This window comes from Symphalangus syndactylus, chromosome X (genome assembly GCF_028878055.3).
Source record: "Symphalangus syndactylus isolate Jambi chromosome X, NHGRI_mSymSyn1-v2.1_pri, whole genome shotgun sequence".
In the NCBI taxonomy this organism is placed as follows: Eukaryota; Metazoa; Chordata; class Mammalia; order Primates; family Hylobatidae; genus Symphalangus; species Symphalangus syndactylus.
Window position 1 is genome coordinate 84,943,819 of NC_072447.2, and position 18,717 is coordinate 84,962,535.

The following is an 18,717-nucleotide window of genomic DNA, read 5'->3' on the forward strand; positions in this document are numbered from 1 at the left end:
TTTTTTTTTCCTGTCATACTTTGTTAGGAAGGGTGAGAATAGAATCTTGAGGAACGGATCAGATGTCTACATTGCTGAATGCAAGAAGTGGGGCAGCAGCAGTGGAGAGATGGGACAATTAGATAAATGTCTATCAAGGGCCTACTTTATGGCAGACGTTGCGCTGTGCTTTTATTCTAACTTTTATTTTTATCAGTTACACATGATCGTAATTTAAAAAGTCAAGGCTTATAACAAAAAAGCCCCAGCCCATTCCTCCCGTTCAAGATTCCCACTCACCAGAGGTGACCACTTTCAATTCTTGAGTTTTTCAGGTATATATGTCCATGTTTCTAAGTAATATGCTTATATTATTCACTTCTTTTTTTATTATTTTTTAAAGAAAACTATTTCATACCATGGAGGAAGGCTGTTCCACATATATTTCCACTTCTTCATTCTCTCAGTATAGTTTTGTCACACTTATAGATTAGATCAAAAGTCTACATAACTAATACAGCTGAGCTATGTAGTATGCTGTGATTAAATTTACTTATGTAACTTTTATTGTCTTTGGCGTTAACAGTGTTTCAAAAAATTTTCTGTGTATACCCATCGGTGATTCATTCCCAAATCTTCTAGAAGCATAAGTGTCTCAATATATTAAAACATATTGAATAATCCTTGTTAGAGTTATCCCTGCAGGAGTCCTTGGTGCTCCTTTTCCAATTTGTACTTGATGCCTTCTAGGCAAGCTGTACAGCTAGCTGTTGCTCTGGTATTTCCTATAACCTCCTTGGGGATTCCTTTTACCTCCTGTGTTAGACTCCTGTTTTCTGGATTCCCCCTTTTCCCTCTTTCTTGGTCTACTTTTTGTAGAACACAAGACTCTACTAGCTTCCTGAGAAAGGGTGCCCGGGAGGCAAAATCTCTAAGACTTTGTAAGTCTGAAAATGTCTTTATTCAACCCTTATACTTGATTCCTAGTTTGGCTATATATAGAATTTTAGCCTGAGTATCACTTTTTGAGACTCGAAGCCACTGTTTCATTGTCACTATTGAGAATCTAATGGCCATTCAGATTCTTTCATCATCTTTATAATTTTACCTTCCTATTTCTTTCCTGTCCTTTTAATGGAGTTTTGGGAGAGAGCAGAGGTAAACATGATTTGAAAAAGTCATGTCTAACCAGAAATTCTGTGCTGGCAAGATATGTATTTCACCTTTAGGGACAAAGAAATAAACTTTTGGACAGGACCACAGAGCAAGTAAGTAACAGCAGGGATTCAAGTCCAGGTTTGTCTGGTTCCAGTGGCTGAAGCTTTTCCAATGTGACTCCGTCCCTGACATGATGCTTCTAGACTATAGATGCTTCTAGACTCTATCCCTGACATGATGCTTCTAGACTGTTTTGTTTAACCCTGGATAGAATAGCAAAAGAAGATTTTGGTGGTTGCTCTAAACAAAACAAATTTGAAAGCTCAAGTTTTTTCTTCATTTGTATTTTAGTTAATACTGTACCCATATTTGTAGTTAATTTTAAATTGTACCATGTTTCTGCATACCTCTATGGGTACTCAGGAATTCTAGTCCAATTTTTGTGACTTTTTCCTACTGATTACCTTTCCTCCAACGTTCTAAAAATTATTTCAAATGGAACTGAAAGAAGCATAAACTCCCATAAACCCAGCACCTAGACTCTACAATTGCCAACATTATCTATCCAACAATCTCTGACTGTACCTTTTAAGTACTTTCTACTGGACTGTTTCCAGGATCACCCCCCCATTTATTTGGGTTGTTAACCTAAAGAATGAATGGGGGAATCTCCAGTCGTAAACAACTTGTCAATTAGGCAAATATTTGAGTTCCTTCTATGTGCTTAAAGACATGATAGAGGGAATATAAGAGCATTTATGCTCTGAAGGAATTTTTAACCAAAGAAGATAGTAGATAACGTGTGCATATAAGCTAGAACAGTATAAGGGGCCGGGCATGGTGGCTTACGCCTGTAATCCCAGGACTTTGGGAGGCCGAGGCAGGCAGATCACCTGTCAGGAGTTTGGGACCAGCCTGGCCAACATGGTGAAACCCCGTTTCTACCAAAAATACAAAAATTAGCTGGGCGTGGTGGCAGGTGCCACTGTAGTCCCAGCTATTCAGAAGGCTGAGGCAGGAGAATCACTTGAACCCGGGAGGTGGAGGTTGCAGTGAGCCGAGATCACGCTACTGCACTCCTGCCTGGGCGACAGAGCGAGACTCTACCTCAAAACAAAAACCCCACAAAACAGTATAAGGATGTGCTTTCTAATTTGGAATTATGAGTTATTGGTAAAATATTGCAAAGGTGTATGCTTTAAGTTGTAAATTCACCTTTAACCCTAGACTATATATGTGTGTTTATATGCAGAAAAAAATAATTCCCATGTCGTAAGTGAACAATTTGGTCCTTTAGCTCAGTGTTTTCTTCTTCATTTCCAAAATTTCCCTCTAGCACAGGGGTTTACACATGATCAAAAAGGAATATACAATGAAGACACCTTTTTCAGTCCCCTACCTACCAGTTTCCCTCCCCAGAAGCAACCTCTGGAAGACCAGTTTCTTTCAATCTAAGGCTATTTAATATACATAAAGAGGCCAGGCGCAGTGGCTCATGCCTGTAATCCCAACACTTTGGGAGGCCCAGGCGGGCAGGTCATGAGGTCAGGAGATCAAGACCATCCTGGCTAACACGGTGAAACCCCGTGTCTACTAAAAATACAAAAAATTAGCTGGATGTGATGGTGGGCACCTGTAGTCCCAGCTACTCGTGAGGCTGAGGCAGGAGAATGGCGTGAACCTGGGAAGCGGAGCTCGCAGTGAGCCGAAATCGCGCCACTGCACTCCAGCCTGGGCCGACAGAGTGAGACTCTGCATAAAGAGCATACCCATGTGTGTATATCTATCTATCTATCATCTGTATATATTAAAATGTAAATGGTGGCATACCTGCTGTTCTGTAGTTGATTAGTGTTTTCTTTCCTGCCTCTTGAATATTCCGTCACCTTGGATCCCTTAGAACATAGTGTGCATCACATCTTCCATTCTCCCCCCACCCCATGCTGGCTATATTCCTGTATTCCTCAGATCATAGACAGACACTTGTTTGTTTGCTACCCATAAAAGAACTGGAGATAACAACTGTCCTCACCGCATTTACCATCATCAGCACATATTTTTTAAAAAATCCGCGTAGAAGCTGAAGAAGGACAACAGATTTAAACCCGTATTCTTTTACTTATTTTCAATTTGCTTTACTATGATGGTGTCACATGCTGATTCCAGATAAAAGCAAGTGATTCTCTGATATATAACCATTAAACAAATCTTAATGGCTTTTGGCCATCAGAATTAATTACTGGTCTTTGTTCATCTCCCTTGAATCCTAAAAAATGAAAGAACACTGATAAGTTCAAATTTTTATTAACCTTGGAACAAATACAATAATTCCTTATAGTCATAAGCATTTTACAATTTTGAAAGAATTTTCACATATACCAATTGAACCCTCACAACAGCCCTGTGAGGTAGGCAGGGTAGGTGTTACTTTCCTACTACTAGTGAGAACAAGGCTAAGAGGTGAAGTAAGGTCACACAGTTGGTAAATGGAGCTAAGACTAGAACCTAGGCCTTCTGACTTGCTGCCTCCCTGAGAACATTCAAGTAATAATATCCTATGCTATATAATATTTATCTCCTATGATGTTGATCACGTCTGTTTATACATTTTACCTGTTTTTATATTACCTTTCCCTAATACTGAAAAACACTAAAACTGATATGAGACATTTGAGACACTTCTTCTCTGTTACTGGACTTTCTTAGATATATCAAGCACTATCCTAAGATGAAACTTCTGTTTTGAGGATCCTTGGCTATAAATTCTAAATTATGATATGAACATTTATTTTACAAAATTCTACAAAAGTATGTTGAACTTAAGAAAAACAAAACAGGTGTGTTTATATTCTCAAAAGCTTTGCCATCTTTCCCAATATGACTTTAATATGTGTATAAATGGAAAACAAGGAAAGATGTTCAGCAACATTACAGTATTATTGGGAAACCTATGCAGAGTGCACATAAATGCAAGTTACATCACATTAATTTATTTGTTGGCCTTATAGAGGATGGAGAACCATTAGTGTCTTACTTTCAGGTTTGATCCCGTCTTATATGTGACATCCTCAGCAACAAGCTAAAAAAAATGATCTGAATTATACCAATAGCGGGGCTCAAGTAGCAGTGATCAAAACATAATATGTATGTGGTAAAAAGGAACACTTGTTCTTCAGTGGTTTTGCCTAGGTCCAGTGTAATTACTTATCAAAACATGTTTTAAGCTACATTATCTCTCTTAAATTTAGAAATGTGAAACGTGGAAGAGTTATCAACTTGGAATACAATACTAAAACTGAATATAACTGACCCAAAACTACCTGTCAAAAGCACAGTAAAGCTTAACAGGCATAAAAACTAAGGGGTAAAACCCAACTGCTCTGACATGAGTGAAAAACAGCAAATGCAAACCATCAGGTTAAAGTGAATCACAAAACATTAGGCATGTAGAGCATGTTTTAAGAATAGGAAAACGACACTGAGCTGTATTACCAGGAATAATATTTTTAAAATTCCAGGTATGGCCTTTTACATTTAACAGCAATGGAGAGAAACAAGCGTATGGGGCAGGTGCAGAAAATGAATGGGATCTAGAAAGGGAGTTGAGTTTGGGAGTTAAGGAAGGCAAAGAAACAAATACATTCAAAATGGATTTAGAATCTCTCCTCTGAATCCACCCTTTCCAAAAAATGTTTCCTATATTGAGAGATTTGGTAAAAATAAAAAAGCTAGTGACAGTAAGTATATTACTTATAAAATAAAGTAGTATTTAAATGTAGATCAGAAATTATGTTGTTAAATCTGCTGACTAGGCTATAGAACCTGAAACTTAAGTGCCATCAGTGATAGAAGGCAGAAAAGTGTCTCAAAAACAGAATTGCCATACTAGGACTCAACATTAATGAAACTATTAAGAAACAAGTACTTAACTGTTTGTAATTGAAGCCTACTGAAAAACACGTTTGTATGTTTACTAAAGAGATCTAACAGTTTTAACTGACGAAAAATACTGCAGCTACATTTCAGTCTTTTAAGGTAAAACAAGATCTAGAATATTCTAGTTCAGTATACTGGGCTCAAAACCAACTTTCCTTTTGAAATGCATCTAGACTAGACTATATTCCTTACATAATATCATTGTCATCATCATCTTCATGTTTTCTCTTCAGTGGGTTTGCTTCATTGGCCGTGTTCTGTGACGAAACCATGTTGGTGGTAATAAGAATATTTTTGGGCGCAATCATTGAAGGATTAATCAGAACATTTTGAACTGCAGTTGTTGCAGGAACTGTAAACAGAAAGCCCCCCCAAAACCAGGCTATGAATTACCCAGAATCCAAAACATATGATAAAAAGTATACAACAAAGCTGAATGTAATTCTAATACCAATTTCAATAGCATGAAGTGCAACTATATCACAGAAGAAACATAGGTACTTATACTGCAATGAGTTGAATTTTAAAAAATCTTTATTTTTAATTGGCAAATAATAATTGTGTATTTTTAAATTATTATTTTTTTGAGACAGTGTCTTGCTCTGTCGTCCAAGCTGGCATGATCTTGGCTCACTGCAACCTCCGCCTCCTGAGTTCAAGTGATTCTTGTGCCTCAGGTTCCCAAGTAGCTGGGATTATAGGCGTGTGCCAGCATACCTGGCTAATTTTTGTATTTTCAGTAGAGACGGGGTTTCACCACGTTGGCCAGGCTGGTCTCGAACTCCTGGCCTCAAGTGATCCTCCCGCCTCGGTCTCCCAAAATGCTGGGATTACAGGTGTGAGCCATTGCACCCTGCCGATAATTGTGTATATTTATGGGATATAATGTGATGTTCTGATCTATGTATAAAGATTAAATCAAACATATCTAGTACAAGGTTGAAGAAGTTCTGTTGTATTTTAACAACCTAGAATTTCAATTTAGTCATGGGAAACTGCACTGGATTCATCATGCAACATACTAAACAAAGGCCTATGTTCAAGGTCAGGAATCACTTCCCTAATAGGCCAGTAAGTTGCTTATTGTGTTATTATTGCTTATTATTGTGTTATTATTGCTTATTATTACGTAAGTTGCTTATTGTGTGGTTAGGTTTCAGAAGATACAAGATCTAGACATACACATTAGTAAACTGTGCTATGACAGAATTCTACTTATTCCAATCTGTGTGTGTGTGTATCCTATGAAGTAAAGGTACAATTTCACTTGAATTTACATTTATGTTCTGGATTGCATACACATATTCATCACTAAGTTTGGTCGCTTTCTTGAGCTTTTACCTTAACTGCTTTTCCTTGAAGATGCCTTATATTTGTGGACCCTGTTTAGTTGACGGTGTTCTTTGAAAATCTGATGAACACACTGAATACTCTTTCCCTCCTCCCCAAAACGTTACATATATAGTAGTCCCCCCTTATCTGCAGTTTCAGCTACTTGCGGTCAACTGTGATCCAAAAATAGATGAGTACAGTACAGTTAAGATACTTTGAGAGATCACACTCACATATATTTTATTACAGTATGTTGTTGTAATTGTTTTTTAATTATTGTTAATTTCTTGCCGTGCCTAATTTATAAATTAAACCTTATAATTTAGAAAGTTTATAAATTTAAAGGTTGTAAATTTAACTGGGGGTCTTGGAATAATCCCTCAAGGATAAGGGGGGAGACTATGTTAAAATTTCACAGAATTTTAGAGGGCTCATAGGTCCCTCTGAAGAACCCTCATTTGCAGCATTACTGCCACCTTCCTGTTGGGTATTAAAACAATTTACCTCTTGCTATAGGAATACAAACGGTTCTACAATTTCAAATTATTCACAAATTCTGTCCCCCACCCCCAATCACATTACCTGGTTTGACAGGTGTGGACTGAGAAGGTGGAATCTGCACCGTAAATCTTTGGCTTGTCACTGACATTGGAGTTGCAACTTTATTTGGGACAGACACCGTTTGTGGGGTTGCTGTATTTACAATAAACAGACCATGTTTGTTAGGTGACTTATACAGATTTATATTCTACACTCAGCTTATTGCAAACTATCTTCAAAGCAAAGGAAACTAATAAAAGGTGAGGAAAAAGTCATTAGAAATAAGAGCAAAACAACCTTAAAAAAATTTACAAGCTTGTTTAGATGTTACAAAATTCAGTATAGAATAGTGGTAAAGAATGTAGGCTCTGTAGCCTACCTGCTTGAGTTTGAATCCAGGCTCTCACCTACTAGCTGAGTGTCCTTGGGCAAGTTATTTAAATTTTTGTGCCTCAGTTTTCTCCTCTTTAAAATGGGGGATAATATCACCCATTTCATATAATTATTGTGAAAATTAAGTAAAAATAATCCCTGTAAAACTCTTCAAACAGCATCTGGTACATAGTAAGCACTGAGATTTAGCTGGATGAAGACATAAAGATGAGAGTTTAACCTACCAGAATAAAGACCCAGGTTTTCTATTTATTATCTTAGTTGGCACTTTTAATCTTGGTCACTTGCTGAGAATCGGAAGATGTCATCTATGCCCATGAAACTGAAGCAGAGATCAAATACACCCCTTGAGGTCTCCAGGTGGGCCCAGAAAATTTATTCCCTTTCTGTGTTCAGATACTTTTTAAGCAGAAACATATCTCGGAGATAACCTAGTCTAAACCCCCAGTCATCTAAATTCTACCCATTATTCCAAGGTACAACTCAAATACTACCCCGTTTTATAAAACTTTCCTTAATTTTCTCAGTTAAACGTCTTATATCCTGCCTCTGAAGTTCCCTTAACGTGATAGTCATTATTATTATTATTATCTCACTGACTAGATTACAAGCCTTGGCTAACATTTTTCATCCTTGTGAGCATATGGCTCTTTTACCTCGCTCCTAATAGGTACTCGACAAATGTTTGCTTAATAAATGTATTTTGCAAGACTCGAAGACTTTATATACTGACATCATCACTCTCTCAAAAAATACATTTATGGAAGTGTATCCATTTCCCATTTTTCATTTGGGGATGCAGGCTTTCCAATACATCCCTTCCCCCTGGAACCAGCAGTCTACCCAGAGATAGAGTTGCTGAGGACACTACAATTATCATCATTTCTAGAGACAAAGGTGAAGAAAGTCTAAGGGAATAAAGCCCAAAGGTACCAAGAAATCTGGGTTTTACTGCTTTCTCTCCCAAACACAGGAGGTGGAACTTCCTCTAAAATATCTCCATCCCTAGGTAAGTTTTCCCATGTATTAAGGATCAGTTCAAAGAATTTGGTGAAGCGTAATGAAGCAATGTAAGTATTTTATTTTATAAAGAAAAAAGAAAGCTCACAGTAGGTGGATGTTTTCTTGGCCTAAGGATTGTTAATACATTTAAGTAGGTACGGAGTTCAGGCTTCAAAACTGAACACATTAGACTGTAGATGGAGCCTCCCCCAACTGAACAGAGTAAATACTCAGGTCTTAAGTCTATATAAATCATTTTAATTTTTTTTTTTGAGACAAAGTCTTACTCTGTCACCCAAGCTGGAGTGCAGTGGCATGATCTTGGCTCACTGTAACCTCCACCTCTTAGGTTCAAGCGATTCTCGTGCCTCAGCCTCCCGAGTAGCTGGGATTACAGGCACCCGCCACCATGCCCAGCTAATTTTTGTATTTTTAGTAGAGACGGGGTTTCACCATGTTGGCCAGGCTGCTCTTGAACTCCTGACCTCAAGTGATAGGCCCGCCTCGGCCTCCCAAAGTGCTAGGATTTACAGGCGTGAGCCACCGCACCTGGCCAACTCGTTTTAATTTTTTTAACGTTTAAAACTTGCATCTTTAGGCCTGGCGTGGTGGCTCACACCTGTAATCCTAGCACTTTGGGAGGCCGAGGCAGGCAGATCACTTGAGGTCAGGAGTTCAAGACCAGCCTGGCCAACATGGTGAAATCCCGTCTTTACTGAAAAAAAACAAAAACAAAAATTAGCCTGGTGTGGTGACGCCTGTAATCCCAGCTACTCGGGAGGCTGAGGCAGGAGAATTGCTTGAACCCAGGCGGCAGAGGTTGCAGTGAGCCAAGATTGTGCCATTGCACTCCAGCCTGGGTGACAGAGCAAGACTCTGTCTCCAAAAAAAAAAAAAAACAAAAAAACAAAAAAAAAACTTGCATCTTTAAAACTATCAGGCGTTTTTTGGTAGTGCCCTGACTCTAGATTTTAACAATCTCTGAAGTATGTACAACAAATGTCTAGCTAGGAATAAAAATCACAACTGATAACTAAAATTGGTTAACCTGCCTAACACACGAAACTGATTACCAGCCTAGGGGTTTAAAAAAGCTGGTATTCATTTAAGTAATGTGAACCCACATACAAACAGTATATGATGAAAATTTACAAAGATTATAATGCAGATTTCTGTCCAAAATGGTCACAGGTAGGTAATTAGACATGTACAACTAATACTATACCAAACTGGTTTTACAATGCTGAAATGCAAATTTACATCCTGAGAATATCAAGAGGGGGTTTACACACCTCAAAAATCAAATGCTGTTTATACCTGAGCTATATGACAGCTATAGGACTCAAGTTATAAGCAATAAGAGCCAATAAATAAATACTGGTGAAAAGGGACTTTTCTGAAAATACTTTGATTACTAGACTATGCAAGAAACCTAGCAGGAACATAGGAAAAAAAAAAAAGGAAATCTAAGTCCATTATTTGTTTTCCTTATTATCCAAACAATGATATTAAAAAGAAACAAATAATGGTTTCTAAATACCATTCTCCACTAAAAGGAACCAGAGCTCTTTGGACAAGTGGATGATTCTAGGACCTGGGCGGAAAAATATAAAGATGAGTTTGGAACATCTTGTTGCATCAGAAAGCAAGAAATGATCACAGAATGATGCAGATAATGTCAAAAGGACACAGGAAACAGCTTGAAGGGGCTCCCACTGACCAATCTAAAACAATCAGTACTATGTTTTAAAAAGGTTAGTATTAAAAACAATTTTCTTCTTTGAGATCCTTAAGATTTTTGTACACCTTAATCTTCTTTCTACTGTATTCTCTTATCAATTTATTTGGAAATTTAAATTTCTAATAAGTAGTCTACTGCCATAAGTGTGTGTGGCACCTTACAGAAGGCGTAAAGTACACAGCTAAGAGTAAACTCCTGTTTTTGGTATCAGAGTTTATACCAACAACAATGGGGGCAATGTCCAATTTTATATTTGAGATCAGACGTTCCTTGTGGCCTTCTCATTTTGAAATCCAGTAACATGTATGTTTATAGCTTTACTAGAGGATGAGTAAAATTATTAATAGTAACACATACACAAGAATTTCTGATTCACTTTTTGACTTGCATTATAGTTCAAAACCAAGTGCTGAGGCACTGCTTTACCAGCCAGAAATGCCATTGTCTCCTCTCACTTACCTATAGTAGTAGTAGGTTTGCTACTAACAGCACCAACACTTAATCGTGGAACTAGTCTCCCTTGGTTAGGTCCCTAGGGGATTTAAAAAACAAATTAATGTTAAGATGTGACACCTAAATTTACCAGGAATGAAATTAGGATTGCTGATGTAAATGATTATGGATAATCCATGGCAAGAAAGTCCTGTTTTTGTTCTGTCAGTGTTCTAAATCCAACATTTAATCTGGGGTTTGCATAAACATATATACATGTCTTTATCTATATAAAAATAGATATGAGTACATATATAATCTTATGCAGTATTAAAGTTTAAGACAGCTGTTATCCCCATTCAAATAAGACTCTAACTACTTTGTGATTTTTAATCTTAACTGGTCAATTTCTTAACCCAAAAAAGAATAAAACTCTTAGAGTGGAACTTCAGAAAAGGCAGCCTATTATGGGGAGAACTTTTTCAGTGGTGGGAGAGCTTTATGTCATATTTTAGAAAGCTGGCCTAATTCCTGATGGTATAATTTCCTCTGTTATTAGGCCTCACTAAAAAACTATGATATAGTGGAAAGATTGGGAGTTATGAGGCTTGGAATCAGTCCTAGCTTTGCTACTAACTTCATAAATGAGTTCAGGCCCTGCTTCCTGATATGAAAAATGACTGTTGAGTTAGATGAACACTAAAGTTCCATCTAGCTCGAAAATTTTTTAAAATTAAAAAAATTCTAGTAAGTTATCTTAACCTTTAATCTACTATACTAGCTACAAGAATTTGCTTTTCACAAAGTCCCCTATCATATTCCACCTTTTAAAAAAAGAAAAGACTAAAATTTCTTACCTTTTTAATTAAGGACTTCAGCCTATAGTTTGGAGCTGTTAAGCAGTATCTGTCAGGTGGCAGTCTAGGTCCTGCATATGGCTTAATCAGTGGCAAAGGGGTTTGATTTTTCTGCCTTGCGATATCCAGTAAAAACTTAAAAAAAAATCCTTATTAGAACTACAGTTTAAAAAAATGTAAGTAAAAATAACTTCAAATCAAAGTTTGCTCACATCTCTTGGGGGAGGAGAGGTAAAAGATTGGTCAGCACGACACTGGATTGCCAGTCTCACATCATCTGCATCAACATTAGGTTTCTTAGCATGGCTCGAATAAATTTTTGCATCATCCAGAATTGTAGTCACATAACCTTTAAGAACAAAACAATCTTTTCTTAAACATATGAAGACAGCTTAATATTTATGGCTACTTGTCTTAATAAAACTTTCCGCTAATTTGTAGACGGTTTATAAATTTTGTGGTTTTTTGTAGAGACAGGGTCTCACTATGTTGCCTAGGCATAACTCAAACTCCTGGCCTCCCCGCGTCAGCCTCCCGAAGTGCTGAGATTACAGGTGTAAGCTACTGTGCCCAGCTTAAATGCTGATTTTAATAAGTAATTGTCCTGTCTATATGATCAGTTTTAAACATATATCACAGTGTGAATACTACTGTCCCCTAGCTTGAGCTCCTTTAGCTCTTTAGGCTGAATTCTATGACACTGTTACATAATTTGGTTGAAGATGTTCTTACAAGGCTGGGCGCGGTAGCTCACGCCTGTAATCCTAGCACTTTGGGAGGCCGAGATGGGCGGATCACTTGAGTCAGTAGTTCGAGGCCAGCCTGGGCAATATGGCGAAACTCCCTTTCTACTAAAAATACAACACTTAGCCAGGCGTGGTGGCAAGTGCCTGTAGTCCCAGCTTGGGAGGCTGAGGCATGAGAATCGCTTGAACCCAGGAGGCGGAGGCTGCAGTGAGCCAAGATCGCGCCACTGCCTTCTAGCCTGGGCAACAGCGAGTCCCTGTCTCAAAAAAGAAAATAAAATGTTCTTACGATAAAAATATCTTTTCAAGTTCACAAGTTAGGCAAGTTTTTGGTGTTTCATTAACTTACGGAAAGCAAATTCCAACATTTGATTTATAACCCTTGGTTCATACTCTGTGATTCCCATATCCTTCAGGATCTGTGCCATCACCTGTGGATTCAAATAAAAACGCCAGATGCAGAATTTGGTACTGGAAATCAAGGCTGCACTGAAGGGTAGTATTTATATTTATGATACAAGGTTCCCCTTCTTTGGGCTCCAAAGTCCTACTCACCCTTGCCCTCCCAAGTGAGTCAGTGATCACACCAAATCGCATAGTACGCTTTTGCAGAAAACTTTTATTTTTATTTTTTGGCGGGGTTGGGGGCGGGGTGTGGGGCAAAGAGAAGACAGAAGTTGGCTTCCCCAGCAGAGGTAAGTAGCTCCAGCTGGTTGTCATTTTTGGTTGTGGCAGCGGGTTAAGCTAGCATCAGAACTCTGGACGCGGAGTCAGGGCTGGCAGATAGCTAGAGACGAGGGGGAGGCAGGGGCCCGAAGCCCAGGACACAAAGCTGGGCAGCCGTTCGGCAAGCTCCCCTGGACCGCGACCCTCTGGCAGGGCTTGGCCCAAGCGGCGAGATAGGGGCCCGGGGGCCAGGGCGCATCCCCATCACCCTCTCCTCCTGACGGCCCTGACTAGACAGAAACGAGCGTGCGAGCCCACCCTCAGGCCCTCGGCGTGGCCCTGCCTCGCAGGTCCCTGGCTGCACCTGGCTTCGCGCTCCGCTGCTCATCCTTCGCACTTACCAAGGCATCTCTCGGAGCGTTCTTGGGAGGCGCCATCTTGCCCGACTCCATGTTATCCAGCCCCTCGTCATCCGCGGAGAGAGAGGAGAGAGGAGAGCTCGCGGGCTCCTCGCTCAGGCTCCACCCCTGCGGGGAGCGGGAGGAGGAAAACGGAAGGCGGGGTTACGTGCCAGCCGCCGGGGGCCGGAGTTTCAGCAAGCCGCTGGCCGGGGGAAGAGACGCGCTCGGGCGCCCGAGCTCAGGATTGGAAGAGGCAGGTAATCATTCCCCGTAGAGCCTGCTGGGGGCTGAAAGAAGTAGAGGAGCCGAGAAGCTCGACTTCCCAGAGTTGTTTCTCGGCAAAGGGCACCAAGTGGGCCAACCTCACCTTTGCGGGGGTCCCTCCTCACACCTCCACGGCTACCACCTTTGCCCCTTTCGGCTTCCTGAAATTCCAGACCCAGTCAGTGTTAGGGCTGCTTGGTCCAACACAGTTGGACCCGTTACATTTGAATGTCACATCAACAAGGAATACACTTTTAGTATAAGTATATCCCAGATTTGCACAGACCATACTTATGCTACGAAATAATTGTTCTGATATTCATATTTAACCGGGTGTCCCGAATTTTTATTAGCTAAATCTGGCAATCCTACCCAATAGCTTGCTCTCCCCACAGCAAGACTTTGGTCAGCCCTTGTCACACTCAAAGCCCTACCGTGGCTGCCCATTTCACACTAATGAAAAACTAAAGCCTTCACTCGGCCCGTTACAGACCCTCTAGCCTCTCTTGGCCCCGGAGCAGCTTCCCGTCTCCCTGCTGAGGCCAACACAGGACCCTTCCTTGCCTCCCAGTTACACCCTTCCCAGCCCCTCCCCCACAGAACAGCCCGAATGACTTTTCGTGAGAACCTACCATCCAGCCCCAGTGACTTTCAAAAATGTGCGTCAGTTAACTATCTCTGGCTTAAAATGTCGCAGATAACTCATTCTTACCCTCCACATCCACCAACGCCCTAGGATTCTCCATCTCAGGAACAGGAACCGTGACTCACCCAGGCCAGAAACGGAGCAGGCAGCCATATTGGCGCTTTCCCTCACAATACACAATCTGGCAACAAGTCTTGTCCGGATGACCTCCCAAAGTTCTATCCATGTCTCCACATCTCCATCCAGTGCTACTATGCTAACGAGTCCAAGCCAACATCCTTACTCACCAAGATTACAGAAATATGCTCCCCAAATAGTGTCCCCCCACATTCCTTACACAGCTAGACGGACCTTTCAGTCATAAATCCAATCATTATTTTCCTTAAAACCCTCCAGTGGCTCTCCTCACAAACACATACACAAATACATACTAATTTCCCAGGCTTAGCGGGCCCTTCAGTTTTGTGGCGCAGCTCACCTCATCAGACTCATCAGAATCAGCCGTCCACCTGGCCGCCATCTTGAAGTTTGGGCAGGAACCCCCCCTCCAAGAATCATGTGTTCTCAATACATTGTTTCCACTGAGAGCACGTGCTCTCACGCTGAGCTAGTGCCTTTACCCACTCTACTGTGGCCAACCTCTGTGTAAAACTAGTAACAGTCCCTTGCTTTTGAATATTTGCAAGGTACATTTAAAAATAGGTGGGGGCCAGGCACGGTGGCTCACGCCTGTAATCCCAGCACTTTGGGAGCCGAGGCAGGCGGATCACTTAACGTCAGGAGTTTGAGATCAGTTTGGCCAACGTGGTGAAACCCTGTCTGTACTAAAAATACAAAATTTAGCCAGGTATGGCAGCGCACGCCTGTAGTCCCAGCTACTTAGGAGGCTGAGGCAGGAGAATCGCTGGAACCCAGGAGGTGGAGGTTGCAGTGAGTCGAGATTGCGCCACTGCACTCCAGCCTGGGCGACAGAGCGAGACTCCATCTCCAAGAAAGAAATAAAATAAAATAAAAATACGTGGTATATTTGCAGGGTACAACATTTAAGACTACTTTAAAATACCCTAGTAAAAGAAAGCCTCTCTCACCTGTTCTAGCCACTGATGTCACTTTAACAGAAGGCACCATTGTTTGTCAGTTTCTATTCTGTGCAATTTATAAATAGTATCTTGTTTATATATTTTTCCTCCCACTAGAATGGTATTATAGTCTTAGAGTGACCAACCTTCAGAGAGCCAACCCAGGACATAGATGTGCTAGATGAAGAAAACCCATAACATATTATAAATAATTGTCCATATGTATCATTACTTAGTAAGTGTTCACTTGAAATTATATGTTTTTTATGTATTATTTTCTGTTACATAAGTGCTATTTAAACAAAACACTAGGACTAAACAGTGGTCATTAGTAGTAATTAATAGTAGGATAAGTTAAATAATATGTGTGAGAAAATCTAACAATATTTTTCATTATATTTCTGTCCTCTGTACAATTTAACTCTTGCACATTTAAGTTTTGTACATCATATTGTGTATTCTTTATATACAGAAATATAAGACTTTTAAAAGGAATGTAAATATAAGACAAACAGCTATCTATATATATTTTTAATTTTTAATTTTTCTGTGTATATAGTAAGTGTATATATTTATGGGTACATGAAATGTTTTGATGCATGCATGCAATGTGAAATAATCACATCATGGAAAATAGGGTATCCATCTCTTCAAGCATTTATCCTTTGTGTTACAAGCAATCCAATTGCACTCTTAGTTATTTTAAAAATTACAATTAAGTTATTATTGACTATAGTCACCCTGTTGTGCTAGCAAATACCAGGTTTTATTCATTGTTTCTATTTTGTTTACACATAAACCTACCTGCATCTCCACCCTCCCACTATCCTTTCCAGCCTCTGGTAACCATCTTTCTACTCTCTGTGTCCATGAGTTCAATTGTTTTGAGTTTTGGATCCCACAGATAAGTGAAAACATGTGATGTTTGTATTTCTGTCCTTGGCTTATTTCACTTACCATAATGACTTTCGGTTCCATCCATGTGGTTGCAAATAACAGGATCTCATTCTTTTTTATGGCTGAATAGTACTCCATTGCATATAAGTACCACATTAAAAATTTTTTTAATTTTATGTTCAGGGGTATATGTGCAGGTTTGTTATATAGGTAAACTTGTGTCACAGGGGTTTGTCATACAGATTTTGCCACCCTAGTACCGAATAGTTATTTTTCCTAATCCTCTCCCTCCTCTTACCCTCCAACCTTAGGTAGGCCCCAGTGTCTGTTGTTCCCCTCTTTGTGTCCATGAGTTCTCATCATTTACCTCCCACTTATGAGTGAGAACATGGGGTATTTGGTTTTCCATTCCTGCATTAGTTTGCCAAGGATAATGGCCTTCAGTTCCATCCATGTTCCCAGAAGATCTGATCTTGTTCATTTTTATGGCTGCATAGTATTCCATGGTGTATATGTACCACATTTTCTTTATCCAATCTGTCCATTGATGGGCATTTAGGTTGATTCCATGTCTTTACTATTGTGCATAGTGCTGCAATGAACATTCACATGCATGTATGTGTGTGTGTGTGTGTGTGTATATATATATATATTTAGATGGAGTCTTGCTCTGTTGCCCAGGCTGGAGTGTAGTGATGTGATCTCGGTTCATTGTAACCTCTGCCTCCCAGGTTCAAGTGATTTCCGGCTAATTTACATATTTTTTTAGTAGAGGCACGGTTTCATCATGTTGGCCAGGCTGGTCTTGAACTTCTGACCTCAAGTGATCCACCTGCCTCAGCCTCCCAAAGTGCTAGGATTACAGGCATCCACTGCACCTGGTCTGCATTTGTCTTTATGGTAGATAATTTATATTCCTTTGGGTATATACCCAGTTATGCGATTGCTGGGTAAAATGATAGTTCTGTTTTTAGGTCTTTGAGGAATCGCCACACTGCTTTCCAGAATGGTTGAACTAATTTATACTCCCTCCAACAGTATATAAGCGTTCCCTTTTCTCTGCAACCTTGCCAACACCTGTTATTTTTTGACTTTTTTTGATTTGACACTGGGTCTCACTCTGTCACCCTGGATGGACTACAGAGGCACACTCACAACTCAGTGCAGCTTCGACCTCCTGGGCTCAAGCGATCCTCCCACCTCAGCCTCCTTAGTAGCTGGGACTATAGGTGTGTGCCACCATGCCCAGCTAATTTTGGTACTTTTTGTAGAGGTGGGATTTTGCCGTGTTGCCCAGGCTCGTCTCTAACTCCTGGGCTCAAGCGATCTGCCCATTTCAGCCTCCCAAAGTGCTAGGATTACAGAAATAAGCCACTGTGCCTGGCCTGACTTTTTAATAATAGCCATTCTGACTGGTGTGAAATGGTATCTCATTGTGGCTTTGATTTGCAATTTTCTAATGATCAGTGATATTGAGCTTTTTTCGTATACATGTTGGCCACATGTATGTCTTCTTTTGAAAAGTATCTGCTTATATCCTTTGCCCACCTATTGATGGGGTTGTTTTTTTCTTGTAAATTTGTATGTTGCTTAGAGATGCTGGATATTAGACCTTTGTCAGATGCATAGTTTACAAATATTTTCTCCCATTTTGTAGGTTGTCTGTTTACTCTGTTGATAGTTTCTTTTGCAGTGCAGAAGCTCTCAAGTTTAATTAGATCTCATTTGTCAGTTTTTGCTTTCGTTGCAATTGCTTTTGGCATCTTTATTATAAATCTTTGCTCATTCCTATGTCCAGAATGGTATTGCCTGGGTTGTCTTCCAGGATTTTTATAGTTTCAAGTTTTACATTTAAGTCTTTAATCCATCTTGCATTGATTTTGTATATGGTATAAGAAAGGGGTCCGGTTTCAATCTTTTATCTATGGCTAGCCAGATATCCCAGCACCATTTATTGAATAGGGAGTCCTTTCCCCATTGCTTGTTTTTGTTAGCTTTGTTGAAGATCAGATGGTTGTAGGTGTATGACCTTATTTCTGGGTTCCCTGTTTTGTTCCATTGGTCTATGTGTCTGTTTTTGTATCAGCACTGTGCTATTTTGATTACTGTAGTCCTGTAGTATAGTTTGAAGTCAGGTAACGTGATGCCTCCGGCTTTGTTCTCTTTGCTTAGGGTTGCCTGGGCTATTGGGGCTCTTTTTTTTTTTTTTTTGGTTCCAGATGAATTTTAAAATAGTTTTTTTGGCCGGGCATGGTGGCTCATGCCTGTAATCCCAGCACTTTGGGAGGCTGAGGCGGGTGGATCACCTGAGGTCAGGAGTTCAAAACCAGCCTGGCTAACATGGCGAAACCCACTTTTAGTAGAGATTTTTAGTCTCTACTAAAAATACAAAAATTAGCCAGGTGCAGTGGTGGGTGCCTGTAATCCCAGCTGCTCGGGAGACTGAGGCAGGAGAATTGCTTGAACCTGGGAGGCGGAGGTTGCAGTGAGCCAAGATCACGCCATTGCACTCCAGACTGGGCAACAGAGTGAGACTCTGTCTCAAAAAAAAAAAGAAAAAAAACATTTTTTTTCCTAGTTATGTGAAGAATGTCATTGGTGGTTTGATAGGAATAGCATTGAATCTGTAAATTACTTTGGGCAGTATG

At 40.0% G+C, this 18,717-nt stretch overlaps 2 protein-coding genes across 3 annotated transcripts in view; one reads left to right on the plus strand and one right to left on the minus strand.

Moving 5' to 3' along the window:
- The window catches only part of PGK1 (phosphoglycerate kinase 1), a 24,754-nt gene extending 24,092 nt beyond the window's left edge, over nt 1-662 (plus strand). The window contains exon 11 of the mRNA XM_055269514.2: nt 28-662. Coding sequence (XP_055125489.2) covers nt 28-50 — 23 coding nt within the window. The 3' untranslated portion in view covers nt 51-662. The remainder of the gene's footprint in view (nt 1-27) is intronic.
- On the minus strand, nt 578-14,592 carry TAF9B (TATA-box binding protein associated factor 9b). Of its 2 annotated transcripts, XM_055269519.2 has the most exons (9): nt 14,572-14,592; nt 13,184-13,309; nt 12,466-12,547; nt 11,583-11,719; nt 11,371-11,505; nt 10,541-10,613; nt 6,988-7,098; nt 5,266-5,425; nt 578-3,403 (listed from the first exon to the last, which is right to left on the minus strand). In XM_055269519.2, exons 2-9 carry the CDS (start codon nt 13,232-13,234, stop codon nt 3,388-3,390), a joined length of 765 nt encoding a protein of 254 aa, XP_055125494.1. In that variant the 5' UTR covers nt 13,235-13,309; nt 14,572-14,592; the 3' UTR covers nt 578-3,387. The 2 variants fall into 2 exon arrangements, with proteins under 2 accessions (XP_055125494.1, XP_055125495.1); XM_055269520.2 differs by lacking the exon at nt 578-3,403 and having other exon boundaries at nt 3,426-5,425; nt 14,572-14,589.
- Nucleotides 14,593-18,717: the final 4,125 nt, after the last annotated feature.